The following is a 19,791-nucleotide window of genomic DNA, read 5'->3' on the forward strand; positions in this document are numbered from 1 at the left end:
GGAAAAGGCTTCCCAGGCTGCACTGGAAGCTGCTGTCCTGACTTCGTGATCTTCACGATTTCCGGGCACTGCAGAATTTTCAGAGGATCGAATGATTGTGGGGAAGTTGGGACAGACTCCCCTCTTCTGGGTTTAGGGTTGGTCTGGGGTTTACCGGTGGGGTAGGGGGAAGGGAGGGAAAATACGGGAAGCCCTCTTCCCTGCCTTTTTTCCTCTCTTCTCCTTACGGGGATGGAGTCAGCAGGGGAATGTCCTGTGGAGGCCCCTATGGGTACGGCAAAGCCGTGACCCGGGACCACACAGACATGGGCGGAGGGGGTACAGAAAAAACAGGCGCCAGAAAATACGGTCCTCGAAAGAGCTCCGGACTCCCAAAGTGGGGCCGCAGATAGTCCCTAGAGTATAAACTGAATTTCATCATCATCATCGTCGCGTAATTGGTGTAGTGGTAACATTAATCGTTGCCATCCGGTAATGATTTCGATTAGCCCTGGGTTCGATTCCCAGATTACGCAGCAACTGTCGGAGCTTCCGTTATTCACGTCTTGAATCGGGGCTTCTTTTTTTTTTTTGCTTTCGTTGGGCAGCGCTGCATTATGTTTGAAATATCAAGATCAGGCATTAATTGCTGCCCAACCTTTGATATTACAGCGCTAATATGAGGCCACGTGGAAAGTCTCAGGGTCAGCCCATGATCCTTTGCCAAGACCCGCTATCCTTATAAGAGTCTTCGACTTTTCGTCTTTTCGTTCAATTGAGGGACCTTCTTGCCATGAATATGGACTTGCCCTAGATATGGACGCCGCGGCGACTCCAGTGCAGATCTTGCAACATGACTGCGGTGGATCTCATGGGGTCTAGCTGGGTGGTTAACGCTATGTTGTAACCTGGGTGGCCTACCCAAGCCCCCATTCTCCATCGGCACTTCCAACATCTCGCTCACTGTATGTTTATAGTCTTTCCTTCTACAAAATCCTCAGCTCTATGGTTGACTAATGCTGCCGCTGCTCATAGCTTTTCTCACTTTTGCCATGTCTCGGCCTTGACTGCCTCCTCGACGCATCTAATCAAGCGCGCTTAACCATCTCCAAGTCCTAAGAGACGTTGGATCTCAATCCTATACTCTGCTCATAATCGAGCTGGCATCAGTCGATAGCAATGATCATGTTGACGTCTGCCCAATCTACCCCAGACCCGGTTGAGAAGTTTAACAAGCACTCTGCCAGGGATGTCAGTTATTCCACCGTGGCCACCCTCCACGAAGGCGATAGCTCTGCCGAATAGCGAAGTTCCATATGCCTAGATTTTGCACCCAACACGAATCCACGCTTAGCTATGCCTGATATGATTTCCTCATAGGGTGGTGAGCCTGCACAGTACTGAGGATTCGGGTACCACCGTCTCTCTGACTATGCTCTCAACACCCAGGATACGCATCAAAGCTGCGTACAGACTGTGGATTGCTTCCGGCACTACGTTCTGGTCATATAACAGGCATTGAGACTGTCTATGCGCAGCTGCAAATAAATAACCACCAGCATCGGGATCTATCCCATGTCTCAGCCATACTAAGGCTCCGCAACTATGCGGCTGCCATCCTATAAACCTTAGCCGTCCCAGTATCTTTACTATCAATATACCACCTAGAGCAATACAAGCGTCCTAGACAAACATGGTTTTCCCACCTGGCAATAAAGCAGTATCTGCGGTAGCCTATGGTGCGCACAAGGGCGGTAACAATATCCAAGCACTGCGATAGCCATAATCCCTGTTTGACGTGAAGCGTACCGAGATCTGCATTCAGCTGTATATTATCATCTGGCGAAGTGCACTAGCTACCCGCTTCCATGTACGATAGGACGGCTCTCGCTACCACCGATTGAAATAAGCTAGGCCTTTGTGTCGGAGCCCTAGGCAGTAGAGGTGGCCCGCTCTGTGATGTTCTATCAACCGATCCATCTCTACAAGACGAGACAGCATTAGTACCTAAGCCATGCAAAATCATTATCGCACGCTAAAGCATCATTGATCAAGTGAACCTATAGAAGCAATTGCTAGCGCCCATATCGACACATCTAGATGTTGGCTCTGTGTTCTGGCCAACTATCTATTGGCACCATGTTTACTGTTCCCAGTATCTTTAGCTTGCCATCAAAATGTATTTATTACTCGACACAATCTATTTTGCAGTAGAGAGATGCTACATTAAAGACTGCGTCTCTGTGTTACAGTAGGCTTTTGTATATAGGAGTATGCACAAAGCTGAATGATTTTACAGGTCAACATTTATATAACCACGAGGTGACTTTAAAATGTTCAAAGCTAGACGGAACAAGATGTATCATCGAGCCGATTAGTTTGTATACGGCAAATATAATTTTGTAATAGCTAATTATAGTGATGAAGAACATCAGGGGCTGTGGTTTTAAAGATTCTAATATAAGGACAGGAAACGAAAAAAAAACAAAGGAAAAGCTATGATAAGACGTGGAGAATCCTAAGCTCTATGAGAAATAGGTGTTTCCCTAATAATATTCCAAGAGCCAACACACATATCATCTACTCATCTCTCTTCTATCTGGCCACTGGGGCTTCAGCAACGGTAGCGGTCACGTATCTAGTGCTTGTTGGAGTGTAAGTCACAGTCTCATACTCCTCCCCAGAAACTGAAGGTGCAGAAGGCTCAACTGTAGTGCCGGGGACAGTTATGAACGAAGTCAAGGTTGGGGTAACAGTGACGGTAACATATTCAGTGGCCTCTACCACGGGCTCAGTTGTAGGTCTTGGTATAGATGAAGTTGAGGAGAATGATCCAAAAGATGTACCCAGGATATGCTCGGCATAGTCCTGTTTGTAGCAGTCCATTTGTACTCCATCTGTCGTGTTCAGAGGAATCGCATAGCATTTTGTTCCAGCCCCGCACTGGGTCAAGGCGTATCTGCTGTTGTAAAGATCGCATGTCGCCATATCTCCGTCAATGCAAGCCACCGATTCTGTCGTGCATCTAGATGATGTAGTAAGGGCAGAAAACATCATGTTAAAGCCCCGAGCAAGATCCAGGTTTGCTGAATAGGTCTCCGGAGAAACAGTTCCAGTGGAAGGAGGGGCTGAATAAACTATAGAAGGGACAATGACGCTGGGCGGGGAAGCAGATGATGTTAGGCCAGGTATGGTCACAACCGCGCCTGCGGGAGCCGTCAAAGTAACGATAACATTCACAGTTGAAGATGAGGAGCTGGAAGAAGACCCGGGCACAGACACAGACGGCTTAAAATCTGCATAGGGGGTTGAGATAATGATCCCGCTAGAGCCCACATCAGCAGATGGGGCTGTTTGTGTAGGGTTCAAACTTGACCCGCTGACTGTAAAACTGGTTACGACTGGCGGAGCAGTCGATTTTGAGACCCGAGTTCGAGAAGACTTCGTGGTAGAGGCTAGCTTTGAAGAGGAGGGAGACAAAGTTGGAATTGTGGTCAAGACTGGCGTTGGCGTAGCAGAAGGTGCCACATCAGCTACTGGCAGAGATGGCTGCACTGAAGCTTTTGTGCTACTAGTCAGAGGCAGAGTCTTATGGGTAGAAGCAGCTGGCGGCGTCACTGTCACTGTAGTAGGTGCATCAGGCAAAACCGTAACCTCGACGTACCCTGGGCCCTTGATAGTTGAAAAGCCAGCGGCTTCTGTGGGAAACGAAGATGCGCCCGGCTTGCTCTTCGAGACTATCGAAGATCCTGTAGTAGTTTGCTCAATAGGGCTAAAGATCGGGCTAGGAGTGCCCGAATTGAAAAAGTTTGAGAAGTCCTCAGTATACTCTTTCACAGATATCTTGCTAGTGACCGCTTCTGATGGGGATACAACAGTACCAGCAGGAGGCACTGTAGTGGGTGTAACTGAAGAAGGGATGGCTCGAAGGCCTGTCGATAAGGAGTTAAGATCGAGGCCAGGAGTTGAGGTCGTGTTGTAGTTGTGTCTAAGGGAGAATTAGGAAAACGAAACATCTCAATATCATAACAGTAGACTTACCTGGGGCGAAAATGCAAAGGGCCGGCTTCCGCCGAGATAACCAGTATCCAGGCTAGAAAGACAAGCGAAAGAAGGGAGCCCATGGTAGTCTTAATGCAGTTGAGTAAATTATAGAGAATAAGCGAATCGAGAGCAAAGCACGAGCTATAGAGCTGATATAGAGCGGGATGGATGCTGTGTAGATTCCAAAGAGAATGACGAAGAAGGCGATAGACCGATAGGCAGAAACCAGGGACGAACCCGAACTTATACACAAGAAAGATTAAAGCAAGAAGTTGAAGCCAAATGAAAGAAAGATAGGCAGCCAGCAGCCTAGATTAGATGCAAAGAATCTGAAAGAAAGAAACGTATCAAAGACACAACAAATAGGTTGAAAGAGGAACGAAGCCCAGCTTCAAAGTGCCAAGGTAAGGAGAAAGAGAAGAGGAAGAAAGAAACAGCAGAAAAGCAGGAAAGAAAAGCAACCAACAGAACTAGTAGTATTAACAGACCAGCTGGAAAGGGAAAAGAAGGAGAAAAGCCAGAACAAAGAAAACTGATAGAAACACTAAACTAAAGGAAGAGCCGGGACAACGGACCAGGAAATGCTTGTCACGATGAGGAGCGGCTGCTCAATCTTATACCCCTAGTGTTGCTCTCTAAAGTTGCACAAGTAGGGTCTCACTCATATCCCAGGATAGCCCGTTCCAAAGTTGGGCCAGCCATGATGGTCATTGGCACCACTCGAAGAAAACGACGATCTGAGGTTAATTTCGAATCCTACAATAGCGCTGTGTAAGTCATTCTCAGCCAAACAAATTTAGACATGGAGTTAAGGGTGTCCTTTGTCGTCCAGATGCCCTTGGCCATGCTTGGGCCCACTATATGTGTTGGTATTTAGTGCTGTAAAGAGTACAGCAGGCAGTACGACTGCAAGAGAGTCTGACCCTAACCTCTTCAACCCTTGTAATAGTCACCTAAGCACAATGTCCAAGCCCTTGAAGTCGACGGCTCTCAGCCAATAGTTTGATCAGCGCTAACGGGCATGCAGTGAGCCGTACCACAGCAAAGCCAGCTTAAATGCTTTGCTTTGGACAGTGTGACCAAACTTGGCATGGTGAAAGGATAGTGCTTGACGGCTCGAAACTGATATGGACTACTTCTTAGTATCCATCAACTTTAAGGAAATGTGCTTAAAGGTAGTATCTCTATTGAATCATCGTTCTTCGACCCCAGGCCTCTATGTGAATATCATCTCTCTTTAACGGTAAGTTTTCATGACGAGGAAACTTGAAACTCCAAGTCTCGCTTCCTTTCTCCTTTCTTGAGCTCCGGGGCTGCGAGGCTGGCCGGGCGCTTAGGGCAGTGGAGCAAAAATAACTTTCATTGTGCGTTGTACGAATCTGCACATGGCACACAAAGCAAGTGCCCGTCTGAACACAAGGGTTGATGCTATTTCAAGATTGTACTTGAACTTAGGACTTCATTGTGTGAGTGAGCATTGGATCCTAGACCAGGAAGCCCGGAAGGGCAAAAAGAAATGCCTTCAAGCGGATTTGAACCGCTGACCTCGACATTACTAGTGTCGCGCTCTGCCAACTGAGCTATGAAGGCTATTTTGTTTCGGAACGTGAAAAGGTGAAAATATACTCGATTATAAACTAAGGGAAATTGCGGGCCAGTCGTATTCAGTAGGTACGACCACATCACCTTCAAAGAGACAAGACCACCCCAAGACGTGTGGCTGTACACGGATGGCTCACTGCCCCAAAATGGCTGGACGGGGGCAGGATGGGCTATTGAAAGCGAAGGACAAATCATCAGATCTGGCCTACTATCCTGCGGGAAATGGGCTGAAGTGGCTGACGCAGAGATCCGGGCAATAGAGAAAGGCCTGCGATACATACCCGACCGGACACTGAGAAGTGCAAATACGGTATGGATATGCTCGGACAACCAGGCGGCAGTTCAACGAATGAACGTTAGAGCTGAGTCAGTGACCACGTCGCAATACGTCATAGACCAAGCAAAAATGTACATACAAGGCAGGAAAACTGCCCTCCCCGGACGCTCCTTCCACTGCATCTGGATACCTGGCCACTCAGGAATTCGCGGAAATGAGACTGCGGACGAGAAGGCAAGAGAAGCAGCTACTGAAGTCACAGACCGCCACATGTCTCTGGCCAGGACCAAGAGGTGGCTGAGAGAGACGGCACACCAGAACTTCCAAGAGTGGTTCTACGACAGGACAGACATAAAGGATCACAACTTTAGGAAACACTTGGACTTCCCTAAGAAAGACAGATTAAAAAGCACCAAAGTGCCTTGGAAAGTCTTAGGGACCATATTGGCGGCAGTATCAGGACATGGAGACTTCAAGAAGTACCACCAAAGGTTTAAACACCACTCGGCCCTCCTACAATGCCCCGCATGCGGCGGGGACAAGGAGACGCACGGATGGTCGTGCAAGAAGAAGAAGAAGAACCCGTGGACGGAGAAATTCGTCACCAAGTTACTGAAGGCAACAAATGGCGGAACTACGCTTGGGAAAAAGCTAATAACAAGCACAGGACAATAGGCTGCGGCCTTGAAAGAGCAAGTTAGGTCAAGCTTGCACTAGTAACACTGACTCACATCTAAATTTCCTTCTTTTCTTTTAGGTTTTGCTTTTTTTTTGGAGCTGAGCAGACATGCGCAGCAGCAGGGGAGTGTCTCACACAGGTCCCTATGGGTGCGGCGCCGTCGCTACCCGGGGCCAGAAGGGACACGGGCGGCAGGAGACACAGACAACAGGCGTCAGGAAACACGGACCTCTCTGGAGCTCCTGACTCCCAAAGGCCCATAGATAGTCCCAAGAGTCAAAATAGAATTTTATCATCATCATCATCGTATTCAGTAGGTAGTCATGAATATGGAGAAGATACCGACTAAGTTTCGACTACGAGGGATGGTGGGAAGAACAAAAAGGATACCGTCCAGCTTGAGCCGGCGTCCTCACCGAGCCCTCTTTCCACATTTCCCTATACACGAGACTCACTAGAACAGAGCTGGGCCACATCCTCGCTATCCGAACTGGCAATGGTGACTTTGACAAATACCACGAGCGATGGGGACACAACTGTCCACTTGGATGCAGGACATGCATCCAACGCCGAGATGGGACGAAAAACAACGAGGAAGGGGACGACAAGGTTGAAGATGAGCAGGAAGGAGGGGGGGAAGGGAGGAGGGATAGGAGGAGGGAATGTTTGCAGAATCGGAAGGAGATGTCGAGGAGGGCTCCATGGGAAGGTGGTGAGGGAGCTCTACTTCCAGCCACAAGCACAACTAAAAAGGTTCACATGATGCGGCAACAGGCATGCATATGGGAGGACAAAACCGTTGTACTCCGCCGAGGCTTGCCCCCGTGTCAAAGACCGCTGGTCTTTTAGACTAGTTTACACGCCGCAGGGACGTATCCGCGAAGCTTAGCATCCCCCCGATGGAGCACATCTCGTCCCGATGCGCTCAACACGAAGGAAACACCTGACCACTTGAACTTAAGATAGTTGTCACCCTTGCTTCAGGCTTGGCTATTTCAGGAGGTCAAGAATAAATACGCCGTGTAAAAGAGTTCAACTAGTAAGACAACATCGTTGTATTCGTTATTCTAGCTAATGTCATGATTACAAGTTCATACACCACCAAACCATACACTTCATATCCCATAGTCTACGTGGGTATATATGTATCGAAAAGACCAAACCAAGATATCCGTTACTCAAAAACATAGGAAATAGGAAACAGAAAATAGGAAAAGGGAATAGAGAAAACGCACTCATCACCGGCGGCGGCGGTACTTACTGTTGAAGCTAGGCCCGCCCTTGGCGCCATAGTTGCGCAGCTTAAGCCTCTTGAAGTTTGCATGCGCTAGCTCATTAACTTTGCGCTGTGGCTTTTTAGCTTGTATGGCATCGCTTTCAGTCCCAGCAGATGTAGGACCAGAGGTTTTCTTTCTCCTCCCATGATGCGCTTTCTGCGGTGGTGGCGGGACATTCTCGTCATTGATATCAACAAACTCGCCGTCCGAGTCGGGGCCCAAAAGGGCAGGGTCTTGCGGTTGTGTTTCGGGGATAACGTCGGAGTCATCGCCAGCGGCGTCAGCGGGTCGTTGGTAAATGGTCGGCTTGATCGTAACCTTACGGGTAGTCCGCTTAGGCTTCCGCTTTTTGTACCGCGTGTATGAGGTGCGGCCCTTGGACGTTTTCTCCTGATCAGTATCGTACATGTTGACATCATCAAACCCACTAAGAAGGCGTAGGCGGGGTTGACTGTCCAGTATTGTCTCACTAGCGCTGAGATCAGCTGCATTATCAAGACTGTCTTGCACAGGATATTCGTCTTCAGGCTCCTCGCTGCCAGTTATAGGTGTTGTCAGCTGCTGGAGGGGTTTGCGCTCAAACTTAGGTGGCGATGGATGGACAGGTCTACTAGGCAAGTCCTCAAACTCGGCTGCTTCCATTGCACGCATAGCTTCCTCGTCATCTTCATAAGCCTCCTCTTCAACTTTCCGCAGGCTAGCTACGAGGGAGCTTAGACCCTTTGTAAACTGTGGTCTACCTAAACGAACAGGACGACTAGGCGAAGTAAGCTCCGTTTCCTTATCAAAGATGATAGGCGCAGTACGACGCTTGAGAAACAATGGTGTACTGAAATCTTTAGAGGCAGACTTTGGAGTGGTTCCAATAGCAGAGCCAGAAGCAGGACCGCCTAATCGCTTTGTTGGAGTGAGGAAGGAGTCCAGCATCTGGCGTTTTGAGGCAGACATGGGAGTTCGGGTTCGGGAGAATACAGAGTCGTCGTCTGTCTCATCTAGCTTGCGTTTTTGTGGAGTTGAGATGTCTGCAAAGCCTACTTTGGAGGGCGACTTGTATTCCGTATCACTCATAAGGTCGAACAATCCTAGGACCCGGCCATCCCGTTGGGGGGTCGGCCCGATAGTTGAAGGGGGTTCCGGACTAGTCAGCCGTTTCGTCGTGGGTGTGAGAAAGTCAGGTTGGGCAATACGGGTTCTAGTTGGCGTCTGAAAGTGTTGGACACGAGTCTTGGACGGTGTCACGAGAATCGCCTGTTTGTATTTCCTAGGAGAGGCGGAGTGTGGTTCGGTCGGTCGGGAGTTTGCCGCTTTAGGGGACTTCTGCTTTGGCCTCTTACCGCTGAGTACATCTCGCAGGTTGTTATATTGTTTGTATTTGGCAGCTAAGGATAGAGGCTGTGTTAGTTGGTATCAATAGCGAAGTGTAGGCTGTAGCGTACCAATATCAGGACTGGCTTTGATAGCTTCCCGTGAAGGTTTTTGGCCGTTGTGTCTCTCAGCGTACTTCGATTCCCAGGATTTGAGCTCAGCCCTAATAGCAATACATTGCTTATCTAGCTTGTCACGCTCGGCAGGATCCATATCCGTAGATAGTAGAATATAACAGTAGAACAAATAGGGAGATTTGGGTGAAGGGGAGAAGAGTAACGAAGACGGGAGCGGATGACGTATATGTAGGTTAGCTTGCACGGTAAGAGAAACAAAGAAAAACCCCAAAATTTGATATAAGGTAAGCAAATAGCAATAAAGGATCGCTATGATGAACTTCAATAAAAAAAACCCCCCAATATAACAAAGGCACAACACTTTCAGTTACTTCTCTTCAGTGGCTCTAGGCAAGAGTTTAATTGAAAAAGTCCCGAGCGCGGCTACGCGCGTTTCAAACGCGTTGGAAAGGCAGTGCTCCACTTATTTTCACTAACCGGGGCTAAGCTCGGTCGGTGTGGGTCGCTACGAGTTCTGGAGGTGTCTTTGTTAAGACATTATGAGAGCTGCAAACAATGGAGCCTATGGTCTTCTATATGCTTAGGAACAATTCATTGTTTACAGTACTGACGCCATAGACTTGATTAGAAACTTCAAAGTATTCAGTCCCTTTGCCCCTGTGACCTCCTCACCACTCGTTGTCTGTCATGGCATTCAGTCCGCCTAGATCTTTCTCCATCGCTCGTAGTCTGTTCTGTAAATCTCTCTTCTTGCGATCTAATTCTCTAACCTCCTCTTCCTCGGCTCTCAGATCCTCTTCAGTTATGACTATACTGTCATTCTCATTCTCTTCCTCCTCCTCCTCATGCTTCATCCCATCTTCATCCATCCAGTCTTTGTTCATTGCTTCAAGCTGCAGCGACTGTTCCGCCACTTTGTTCTCGTAGTATGCCATTGTGTTCGCTAAGTTCGCATGCTTGTTCCTGATCTGTGAAATACGTGCCGCCACGCCTGCTGGTGAATACACCGTACACAGCTTCTCTGCCCCACGTAGGAGAACTTCGACATCAACATCTCCACCACCGGCCCCCGATCGTGCACTTGCCGTGCCTCGCTCACCGCGTCGTAGCTGGTCATGCAGTTCGCCACCCAGCACCGCCGCAACAGCTGTATTTCGTCGTGGCGCCGCACGGGACGTCGGCGGGCCTGTCGTCACCTCACCTGAGGCGACGTTGAAGACTGTCTGACGCCGTGATTTGGACTTGCCAGGCGCATCAGACTCCGAAGCACCACTTCCCCCGTGAGTGTTGGACGTAAAAGTAGCAGTGCTAGGTGTTTTCTTAGTAGGCGGAACACTAAATAGTGCGCGCTCGTGGGGTTCGGTGTCGCGGATGAGAGAAGTGATGTCGTGGTTAGAGAGAAGGGCGTTGGTGAAAATACGTGGAGGTGGAAAGCTGCAATATAAACAACAGTCAGTAGTGCGAAGTATTGAAAGAGGGACACCTCAGCTTACGGTAGAGAGTTTATGCCTTCACAACAAAGCTGTATTTGTTCTAAATGCACAGAAAGCAAGGACATGGTGTGTATTATTTATTGATTGCTGAGATCAAGGTGTTTGCTTTGCGCACCAATCACTTGGCTGCTGATATTTGCTCTGAATGTGTTGGAGAAGTAAAAGCTGCGCTTGTTCTGAAAAGTCGAGGTCTAATAAAGAAGCGATGATTGAGGCAAAAGACTAACTGTCAAGCTGCTCTACGTCAAAAGTGCGATAAAAGACTTAGTTACGTATGTTTATGATTTTATCTCTTATCGATAAGAATAGAAGCCCCCCCCACCCATATAGCTTCTCTTCTCTAGATATTCTTTCTAGGTTCAATAAGCTTAGATAAGAACAGCTATTAAACTTCAACCAAGATATGACACTTGCTATACATGAACATCTAAGCTTCTCGCGGCCTTGCGACTTGTAAATAAACACATGGCTCGCATCAGGCCTAGTCAGGCCTGTTTTAATAGTATTGTGCGTTAACGCGATACTTAAAACTAACTTCAAAATAATGTAAGAAAGACTCAGCGAACAATATAAGGTGAAATGCTTTCAAGGCCAGACTTAAAGCAAAAAGTAGATACTCATACGCTAAAGAAATTAGAAACAGAAATATAAGCAAAAACACAGGCTTGCCTATCTATCCTATTCACAATTCCCACTAAAAAAAAGATAGGACAGGAAGGAAAATCAAAGGGGAATAGTTAATTTGTTCATGTTTTGTAATATTTTTAAAGTGGTGATATGTGTATGTGATGTGATATAACTAATGTTCGTTCGAATATGTAGTGGTGTAATGTAGTGTAGTGTGGTGTGGTGTGGTGTAGTTGGTCGTCAAGGTCATTATTGGCTTTAGGGGTACAGAAGGACGCCATTGTCGTTTTCATTCTCAAAGTCTTCATCATCAGACTGGACTTCCATGATCTCCCAGCCATGGTAAGGGAGCTCGCAGTCAAGCGAATAGTCATAATGCTTGTCTTCATCGTCTGTGTCCGGTTCCTCTAGCTCCGGAATCCGCTCGGGTTGTGGGTCTGCCGTAGATCCAGGCCGGCGCTCGCCAACCCGACGGCGGATGCGGCGATCGCCCAAGAAACCGCTTTCGCTAAAAACAGTACCCTCTCGGTATTGCGACCGTAGGTCCTCAATATCAGGGTCATCACGATCGCTAAAGGGCCGCTTGCCTATACTGCTACCGTGGCTCATGCGGGTTTGACGCTTGATCTCCCGCTGACGCTTCACAAAGTCGCGGACTTCAGGTTCTTCCAGGTCAGAATCCGACTCGTAGCTACGGCCCACGTTGAGGTTGCTCATTCCCGAAATTACATCCCTCTCCACAAATGCATGACGTGACCGCGGATGACTATAGTCTGGATCCACACATTCTTCAATACTAGAAGGTCTCAGAATAGTGATTTCACAGTTGTCCAGAACTGGGTCGAAATCACTGCCAATTTCCTCAAGCTCAATGCCACAAAATGATTCCACAACAGTAACAGTTGGCGTGGAAATTTTGAAGGGAGTGCGATTTCCTGGGTATGAGCTTCCGGTGCTAGGCGTAAAGCGGGGCTGGGACAAATTGCGGTGACGCTGTTGGGGATTGGGATGGCGCAGGTTGCGATTTCTGCTAAAACGGCCTGCATGGCCATCTTCGGGGTTTGCAGAGTTCCAGCTGTACGGTTCATCAAACTCGAAGGGTGATTGGGCAGGTCGGCGGAGAGGCTGCGGAGAGGAAGTGTCTAAACCAAGAATCGTCGAGGGAAAAATGGTATTGGGCTCAGGCAGACTACTACTAAAGGCAGTTGTGAACTGCGAGGACGAAAATTGGGGTCTTTGAAACGCAAGCTTCTGGGCCAGCCCAAATTGGGAAGCGTGCTGAGCGAAAATAGGTCGAGCTGAAGATGACTTTTCAGTGATGCCAGGCATCCGTGACTGTGGATAGATATCCGGCGTTTGCGGGGGCGAGGCAACAGGCGGAGGAACGCCCTTAGGTGGGTTGGTGGCAGGGTGAGATGATCGAGACATTGTGATTAGACGTTGGGGCGGATAGAATAGGCAGCCGAAGAAGAATGCTATTACGGATGGGCTAGAGGGTAAAATTGCGAGATGAAGACAGACTTGAAGTTAGAACAAGACGAGCGGATCTTGTATATTCGTCGAAATAACCGATTACAAGATTCCCCAGTCCCTCAAAAGGGGGTAAGCCAGGGCGAGGTTTCTGGAAGAAGAGGATAAAAATAAATCGGCCCTGACTTCTTTCTCCCTTGTCGAGATTGGCTGACTTTTGGGGTTTTTTTTTGGCTCTTCACACAGCGGCATACAGAATGCTTGGGCTGTGATCAATGGGTATGCGACGTGGGGTAAAACAAAACAAAATAAGTAAGAGACCAGAAATGGAGGGGCAAGGAAACTCGACGAAAAGAAGGGGAAGGGGAGATGAGGGAAAGACCGACGAAAAATGAGGCTGTAATTTTGCTTAGTGCAAAACAGAATCGACAGATCTCAGTTTACGAAGCTAAAAAAGAATTTTGCACGTGTAGACTTTACACAGGCTGAAACAGTGATCAAGGTTCAGTCTGTATTTGTTCTACTGAGTGTAGAGTAGGCGGACGAGAAGAAAATAACACACAATTGATAAGAGGTGTTGAGCTCTATAGGACGAATGTGCAAGAGTAAAACTGCGACGATTAGCTCTTTAGCAACAGCAATAGAGGCGACTTGAAGGGCGACTAGTGCTGGCAAGACATATGTGTCGAGAGATGAGGAGAAACGAAGACTTCACAGGCTCAATAACGTCTTGGGGGTGGAAGGGAGACAGGAAGGTTGAAGTGAGAATGAACCAACAACCAGCAAGCGAGTTTAGTGATGCAGACTGTGCGAGACCCGCAAAGGAAGGGAAAAGCAACCGTTGGATAGGGTGCAGGTGCATACACATACATATAGTTGGATTACAGACGTAGACGTACACGCTGACAAGGATTTCAACGGGCTAGGAAGCTTGGTTGTTTATATATGAATGGACAAATATCAGTCCTTCATCCCACGGAAACAGAAGCCTATGGGACACAAAAGGCGGTGTTGCTTGCCCATGGCTTGTTGGACAGAAATGCAGACTCAAAACAGAGTTGCAAAGACAGACACAGTGCAACACCGGTGCCACATGTCGAGTGCTCGCTTCTAGGGATCCGATTATGTGCATATGAAGCCTCTGCCGCCACCAATATATGACCTCCCTCAATGATATGAGCCCAGTTCAGTCTATGCACTGTCCAAAGTCGGAATGGGGGTTTGAGTCAAGTGAGAATTCGGGTCATGGTGCATGCGTATGTACGTATGTACATGCTGCCAAGGGTTCAACTCGGATTGTTGCAGCTTTCCTTGCCATGGGTTGAAAGGGAATTGGACCAAGCAGATAATAGGGCAGCATGATGCGGTAATATTCAGAGGTCCACACGATTCTAAAAGGCGATGTAAGGTCAATCTGGGTATACGACTTCTCGCAGAGTCCCCTTGAAATCTATATCAGTTGCATACCTAGAGCTATGTCAGCGAAAGGGAGGATGTTTTCATCCCACTCGGAGTCAGGCTGAGGAATAGAAACAGAGGGGCGCTGAAATACATTGATGCAGTGCCAGCTTGCACAGGCTCCAACAAAACCAAACGAGATGCGATGGCTGCATAGGGAGCTGCAGGATGCTCTGAGCGGCCTAGCATTGCAAGAAAACAAAGGCAAATTTGCAAGATTGGCCTAGTTAATAAAGCCACCTTGGTATCTACTGGTAAGGGAGGAAAGTGAAAACTCTTCATTTGCGTCACCCTCTGCCGCCTTCCCCCCTTGATAACATTGTACAGCAAACGATAGGGAAACAAATACACAGTACGTACACTAACATAGTGCTTTCCCAGTGCCAGTACATTTTATCAGGCACAGTATATTGTTATTCGTACAAAATCGATTGTGGCACTTTGGCACTTGCCCCATCAAGAAATATATAGAAAGACGTGGCCTTGGTTGAGGTAGTTCTCAATATGGAGCAAGGATAAGTGTAAATCAGACAGAGATTAGCTTTAATGGACAATGGCTTCAATGGACAATGGCTTCAATCATACCAAGACAGCCTTCGCGGGGCCCCCTTTGTTCCTTGTAGGCGGCATATTAGCTCCACCATGCTATAGCTATAGCGTATCAGGAGGCCAATTGTAAATCCACAACACATGCGCTTTGTTGCTTATGCTTCACTGAGGCTCAAGCGGAAGAAGGAAAAATGCCACGTCACGTGATTGGGCGTACTTGATAGAAGGGTCAGTGAGACAAGATAATTGGCACTGTTTTAGCAATATATAGCTATATTTTTTTAATGTGCTACTGTTTGATTATCGTCATTCAATACACCAAGAGCAAATCAGCAGCAACTTGTCTTACTTGACAACACTCAGGGACAATGTCTGTTGTTACAAAGCCCAAGAACTCTCAGCTTCAATAGCCCAAAGCATTTCGACTTCTTCGCTCGAAATTTTCACCCAACTCTCATTTCTGGCTTATGTGTAAACAAGTCTACCATTCACATGCCCTACATACATGCGCATAATTTCCAGTCTCGATTACCAGCGAAAACAGCCCTGTGGCTTTATGGGTCACAAACCTTTCCAAAGCTTAGAGATCCTCCCCCTGTTTACCTCTGCAAAAAAGGCAGATAGCAATAGGAAATGTAGGCAACGGGCAAAGATCACCTGTCGCTTCTTCATACATATGTCTATGTATGTATATACGCATGTATGGCTTGCTTCTCAGTTTCTTCACTTACATATGTCCTGACAAGACAGCCTAACTCGCACGTATAGACATAAGGCTTAAAATTACAGTACAAAATTTAAACAAGAGGACCATTACAAAAGACTGATATTGGACCAAGGGAAAAATTTGGTGTTACATTGAGCGTAGGGCGACGATGCGTACGCAACTAACTCTCCCATTAGTTAATGCCTAGAGCACATATTGTACACATGGCCCCAGTCGCCATGCTCTTATCCTCATTTCTCAGGCTCTATGAGTTGCGGTGGCAGACAAATATAGTACATTACGTTTAAAATGTAGCGTAGCTTGCATATACACACAGTACAGTATTCACATCCCATGCATAAGAACATAGGATTAGCCTAGCCTAGCCCCTCCAACTCCAACAAGCCACATAGCATGAATTACATACAGCTTATATGTCTTCAACTCGTCACTGTTTGAGCAGGTTGTCAAGGCTATCAATTCAGGTAAGAAGCGCAAAGTCATTGAGGAGTAATGTGAACACGTACCGTAGATTCATTATTATAGTGCTTTAGGGTTTATTGCTAGGTTAGTAGTAGCTAGGCCAATACTTTTCATTTGTGACGATCCATCGATGTTTGCGCTAAATCCCCAGCAGGGAATCATTAATAAGGGTTAGAATACAGACCCTGGCATGGCTTACACGTGACCGTGTTGCCTAAGGCTGCGTGGAGCCAACCCACCACGTCGCGAATCTGGCGAGGCTGTGAAAATCGGTCTATAGGGCACATCTGTTTTCCTTCCATCTTCCCAATCATCTTCTTGTCTCCCAACGGTCGCCTTGCCTACAAAATTTCATCGCCCTTGCTAACCTTCGACTCCATTTACAATTTTTCTTTGGCGTTTTGACGTTAATATTGACTAAAAAGGATCTTATCATCACTGCCATCTTTCATCGCCATTCCCAACAGCCCAAAAAAGTGTGCGACCTGAGGCGCATGCGCAATATTGCCCTTTTTTAACAGTCAAGATTTTTTGAACCATAACAGCCCAAGATGAATAATAGCACGCCTGGAACACCCGTCATGCAGACACAGGCGACGATCAATGGCCGGCAGTTTACCATATTCCGACCAGAACATATATTGCAAATGACCTGGTTACCGGAAAGTGAACGCCAACGCTATCAGTTGGGTTTGCGATCCCTATATGCCTCGTTCGAAAACAGCCCTAAAGACTCGGATGAGCAGCAAGGAGCCAAGAAGAAGATACTGGAATTTTCTATGTCTCTTAACAACAAACGTAGACAGATTCTCCAGCAACAACAACAGCAGCAGCAGCAACAGCAGCAGCAGCAGCAGCAACAGCAACAGCAACAGCAACAGCAACAGCAACAGCAACAACAGCAGCAGCAGCAGCAGCAGCAGCAGCAGCAACAGCAACAGCAACAGCAACAGCAACAGCAACAGCAACAGCAGCAACAGCAGCAGCAACAGCAGCAGCAACAGCAACAGCAACAGCAAGTAGTGGCCCAACAGGGCCAGATGCCCCAGCAACAGACACAAGCCCAAGTCGTTGGTCAGGCGCAAACTCAGGCGCAACAAGCGCAGGCTCAGGCGCAGGCGCAGGCACAGGCGCAGCAAGCACAAGTACAAGCACAGGCTCAGGCTCAGGCACAGGCTCAGGCACAGGCTCAGGCCCAGGCCCAGGCCCAGGCCCAGGCCCAATCCCAAGCTCAGGCTCAAGCTCAAGCTCAGGCTCAAGTGCAGGCTCAGGCACAGTCTCAAACCCAGGCCCAACAAGCTACCCAAAATTCTCACCCAATAGCCCCTGCTGTTTCTGTAGCTCAAGCATCTGCAGCTAACATGGCCAATCGTTCGCCGAGCATCGCCGCCACGGCACCTGTCACGACCAAAATCCCTGAAAACATTATGAAACATATTAGCTCGATGCCGTGGACCCCACCACCAACACTTCTCGACACAAAGGGTGTTGAAGCTGTCCAAAAATGGATTGGGGACGCCAAGAAGAGCTACGTCAAGGCTCTCATGACTATTGAAACTACCCGTACGCGGTTGAACATGATCGGAACGGCTTACAAAGAAAAGAGCGACAAGGGGACGGCAACGGCTGAGGAGACAACCAGATACCAGCACCAGCGAGAGCAAATCCAAAAATCTTTTACTGATGCTAATAGATACGTCGAGCAGTTTCGGAGACAGCAAGAAGCATGGAGAACATCTGCTACAAGTAAAGTTGCAGCAGCTATAGCCGGGACCAATCGATTGGTTCAGGGAACACAAGGCACCACGCCATCTGGTACACCGGTAATCGCGCCTGCTACAGCCCCATCGCAACAGGGAACCCCTCAGCCAGGGGGTACGCCAGTTCATCTTAATTCACAAACCGAGGCGGCAAAGGCTCAGCAACAGGCTACTGCTACCGCTACTACCGCCAACCGCACCCAAAAGCCACAGCAAATCCAACCCCAACCTGCTAAGCCTTCAACTCCAGTGTTGACCCGCCCTTCGAATATACCGGCCAATCAGATTCACTCCCATCCAATTCAACCACAGATGGCACTCCAAGCTCAGCAGCAACAGCAACTGCAGGCCCAGCAACAACAACAGCAAGCTCAAGTTCAAGCTCAGGCTCAGGTCCAACAGGCACAAGCCCAAGTCCAGGCTCAGGCGCAACAGGTTCAGCTTCAGCACCAAGCGCAATTGCAGCATCAAGCACGACTACACTTACAGCAGCAGCAGCAGCAGCAGTTACAACCTCAGCAACAGCCCCAGCAACAGCTTCAGAATACTAAAGCGCACCCGCCGCCTGTCAACACGGCAATTGCAACGTCCGCTATAGGCGGGCAGATTTTGACAGGCGCGCCGAGTGCAATTACTCCTAGAGTTGGGACTCCGCAGTCGGCAACATCAGGTGGCCAGGTCCGGCCTTTGAGCATGTCGGCTGCTGTCAATATGGCCAACCAAAATCAACGACAGCAATCCGTGACACCCACGCCATCGACACAAACTACGAATACGGCAAATAAGATGGCGATTCCTAAGCAGTTACCAGAGCGCGCTACTCAGATACCCCAGCCAGTTGCCATGGCTGGTGGTGCGGGTCCTGGACGGCCTACATACAATGCCGGTACTGGAACCCAGGAGGTGTTCTTGCTCAGCCTGCAATTCCCAAGGTGCAGATTCCGCAATACATTAATGAGGCTGAGGGAGATCATGTCCTTAGCAAGAAGAGACTTGATGAACTTGTCCGGCAGGTGTGTGGTGGGCAACCTGAAGGCCAGGAGGGGAATATTCTAGCACCGGATGTTGAGGAGGTAAGTTTTTCCGTTTATTTCTTTATGTTGTATATTCCGTGCTGACATGGCTTGTAAATTGCAGAGCATCATGACATTGGCGGACTCCTTCATCGACAATGTCCTTCTGACGGCCTGCAGAAATGCCAAGGAACGTGGGTCTAAGAGTTTGGAAACACGTGATATCCAGCTCGTGTTGGAGCGTGTGTATAACATCCGCATTCCCGGCTACTCTTCCGATGAATTGCGGATCGTGCGCAAGATCCAGCCGTCGGCTAGTTGGATTACGAAGTTGAGTGCTGTCCAGGCGGCTAAGGTTACGGGTAAGGGCGAGTAAGGCGAACGAACACAGGGAAAATATATGAGGAAGGAAGGGGAAGAGGAAGAATAAGGCGTCTTGGGTTGTTTTTGTTTGTCTTTTTTCCTATTTTAAATTTGCCAAGGAAGGGCGGGTGGTTAGTTAATATTGAAAGGAAACTGCAGAAAGCAGTGTGTTATTGAAGTCGGAGTTGGAAACCTCTCCTCTCCTGCCCTAGGGATATTTTGATCAGAAGGGACTAGGGCGATGGAAATTGAGCTATTTTTCTTGATTTTTTTTGTAACTGGGCATGTGTTCTAAATAAATGCCTTCTCCCTGTGAGGCTGAAGACTGATGTCAAGTGGATAAATGGAACAGGGTCGCATTATCTGTAGGTATGCTGCCGTAGCAGTTTGAAGCTGGTACTTGTTAGAGATGGCTTTGGGTTTCACTAGATGTTACTGAGATGCTTTTGCGAAAACGTTGAAGGTGTTTATACGCGCTATCTAATATTGTGACGGAGTGTAGCCGTTGAAGAAAAGAGGTCTGGCTTTGTTCATTAGTTCGGGCGTTGGGTTTAGAGACGCTATTCCAT

The 19,791-nt window shown here is 48.1% G+C and overlaps 5 protein-coding genes across 5 annotated transcripts; 2 read left to right on the forward strand and 3 right to left on the reverse strand.

Moving 5' to 3' along the window:
- Positions 1-2,574: 2,574 nt before the first annotated feature.
- HOO65_080245 (prefoldin subunit) lies at positions 2,575-4,103 on the reverse strand (the record flags this gene model as incomplete). The annotated part of the gene is made up of 2 exons (XM_071004256.1): positions 2,575-3,967; positions 4,021-4,103. 2 exons carry the CDS (start codon positions 4,101-4,103, stop codon positions 2,575-2,577), a joined length of 1,476 nt encoding a protein of 491 aa, XP_070856475.1.
- A 1,928-nt stretch (positions 4,104-6,031) lies between these two features.
- HOO65_080246 (putative double-stranded RNA/RNA-DNA hybrid binding protein) lies at positions 6,032-6,577 on the forward strand (the record flags this gene model as incomplete). The annotated part of the gene is made up of 1 exon (XM_071001518.1): positions 6,032-6,577. The coding sequence occupies one exon, from the start codon at positions 6,032-6,034 to the stop codon at positions 6,575-6,577; it is 546 nt and encodes a 181-aa protein (XP_070856476.1).
- Positions 6,578-7,819: 1,242 nt separating this feature from the next.
- HOO65_080247 (DASH complex subunit Spc34) lies at positions 7,820-10,858 on the reverse strand (the record flags this gene model as incomplete). Its single annotated transcript, XM_071004142.1, has 4 exons — positions 7,820-9,237; positions 9,295-9,386; positions 9,973-10,734; positions 10,794-10,858. The coding sequence occupies 4 exons, from the start codon at positions 10,856-10,858 to the stop codon at positions 7,820-7,822; spliced, it is 2,337 nt and encodes a 778-aa protein (XP_070856477.1).
- An 820-nt stretch (positions 10,859-11,678) lies between these two features.
- Positions 11,679-12,848, reverse strand: HOO65_080248 (uncharacterized protein; the record flags this gene model as incomplete). Its single annotated transcript, XM_071001519.1, has 1 exon — positions 11,679-12,848. One exon carries the CDS (start codon positions 12,846-12,848, stop codon positions 11,679-11,681), a length of 1,170 nt encoding a protein of 389 aa, XP_070856478.1.
- Positions 12,849-16,637: 3,789 nt separating this feature from the next.
- Positions 16,638-19,235, forward strand: HOO65_080249 (transcription initiation factor TFIID subunit A; the record flags this gene model as incomplete). The annotated part of the gene is made up of 3 exons (XM_071004161.1): positions 16,638-18,699; positions 18,747-18,919; positions 18,984-19,235. The coding sequence occupies 3 exons, from the start codon at positions 16,638-16,640 to the stop codon at positions 19,233-19,235; spliced, it is 2,487 nt and encodes an 828-aa protein (XP_070856479.1).
- Positions 19,236-19,791: the final 556 nt, after the last annotated feature.

The sequence above is a fragment of the Ceratocystis lukuohia genome (assembly GCF_044167205.1).
Source record: "Ceratocystis lukuohia strain C4212 chromosome Unknown Supercontig8_pilon, whole genome shotgun sequence".
NCBI classification, from domain to species: domain Eukaryota; kingdom Fungi; phylum Ascomycota; class Sordariomycetes; order Microascales; family Ceratocystidaceae; genus Ceratocystis; species Ceratocystis lukuohia.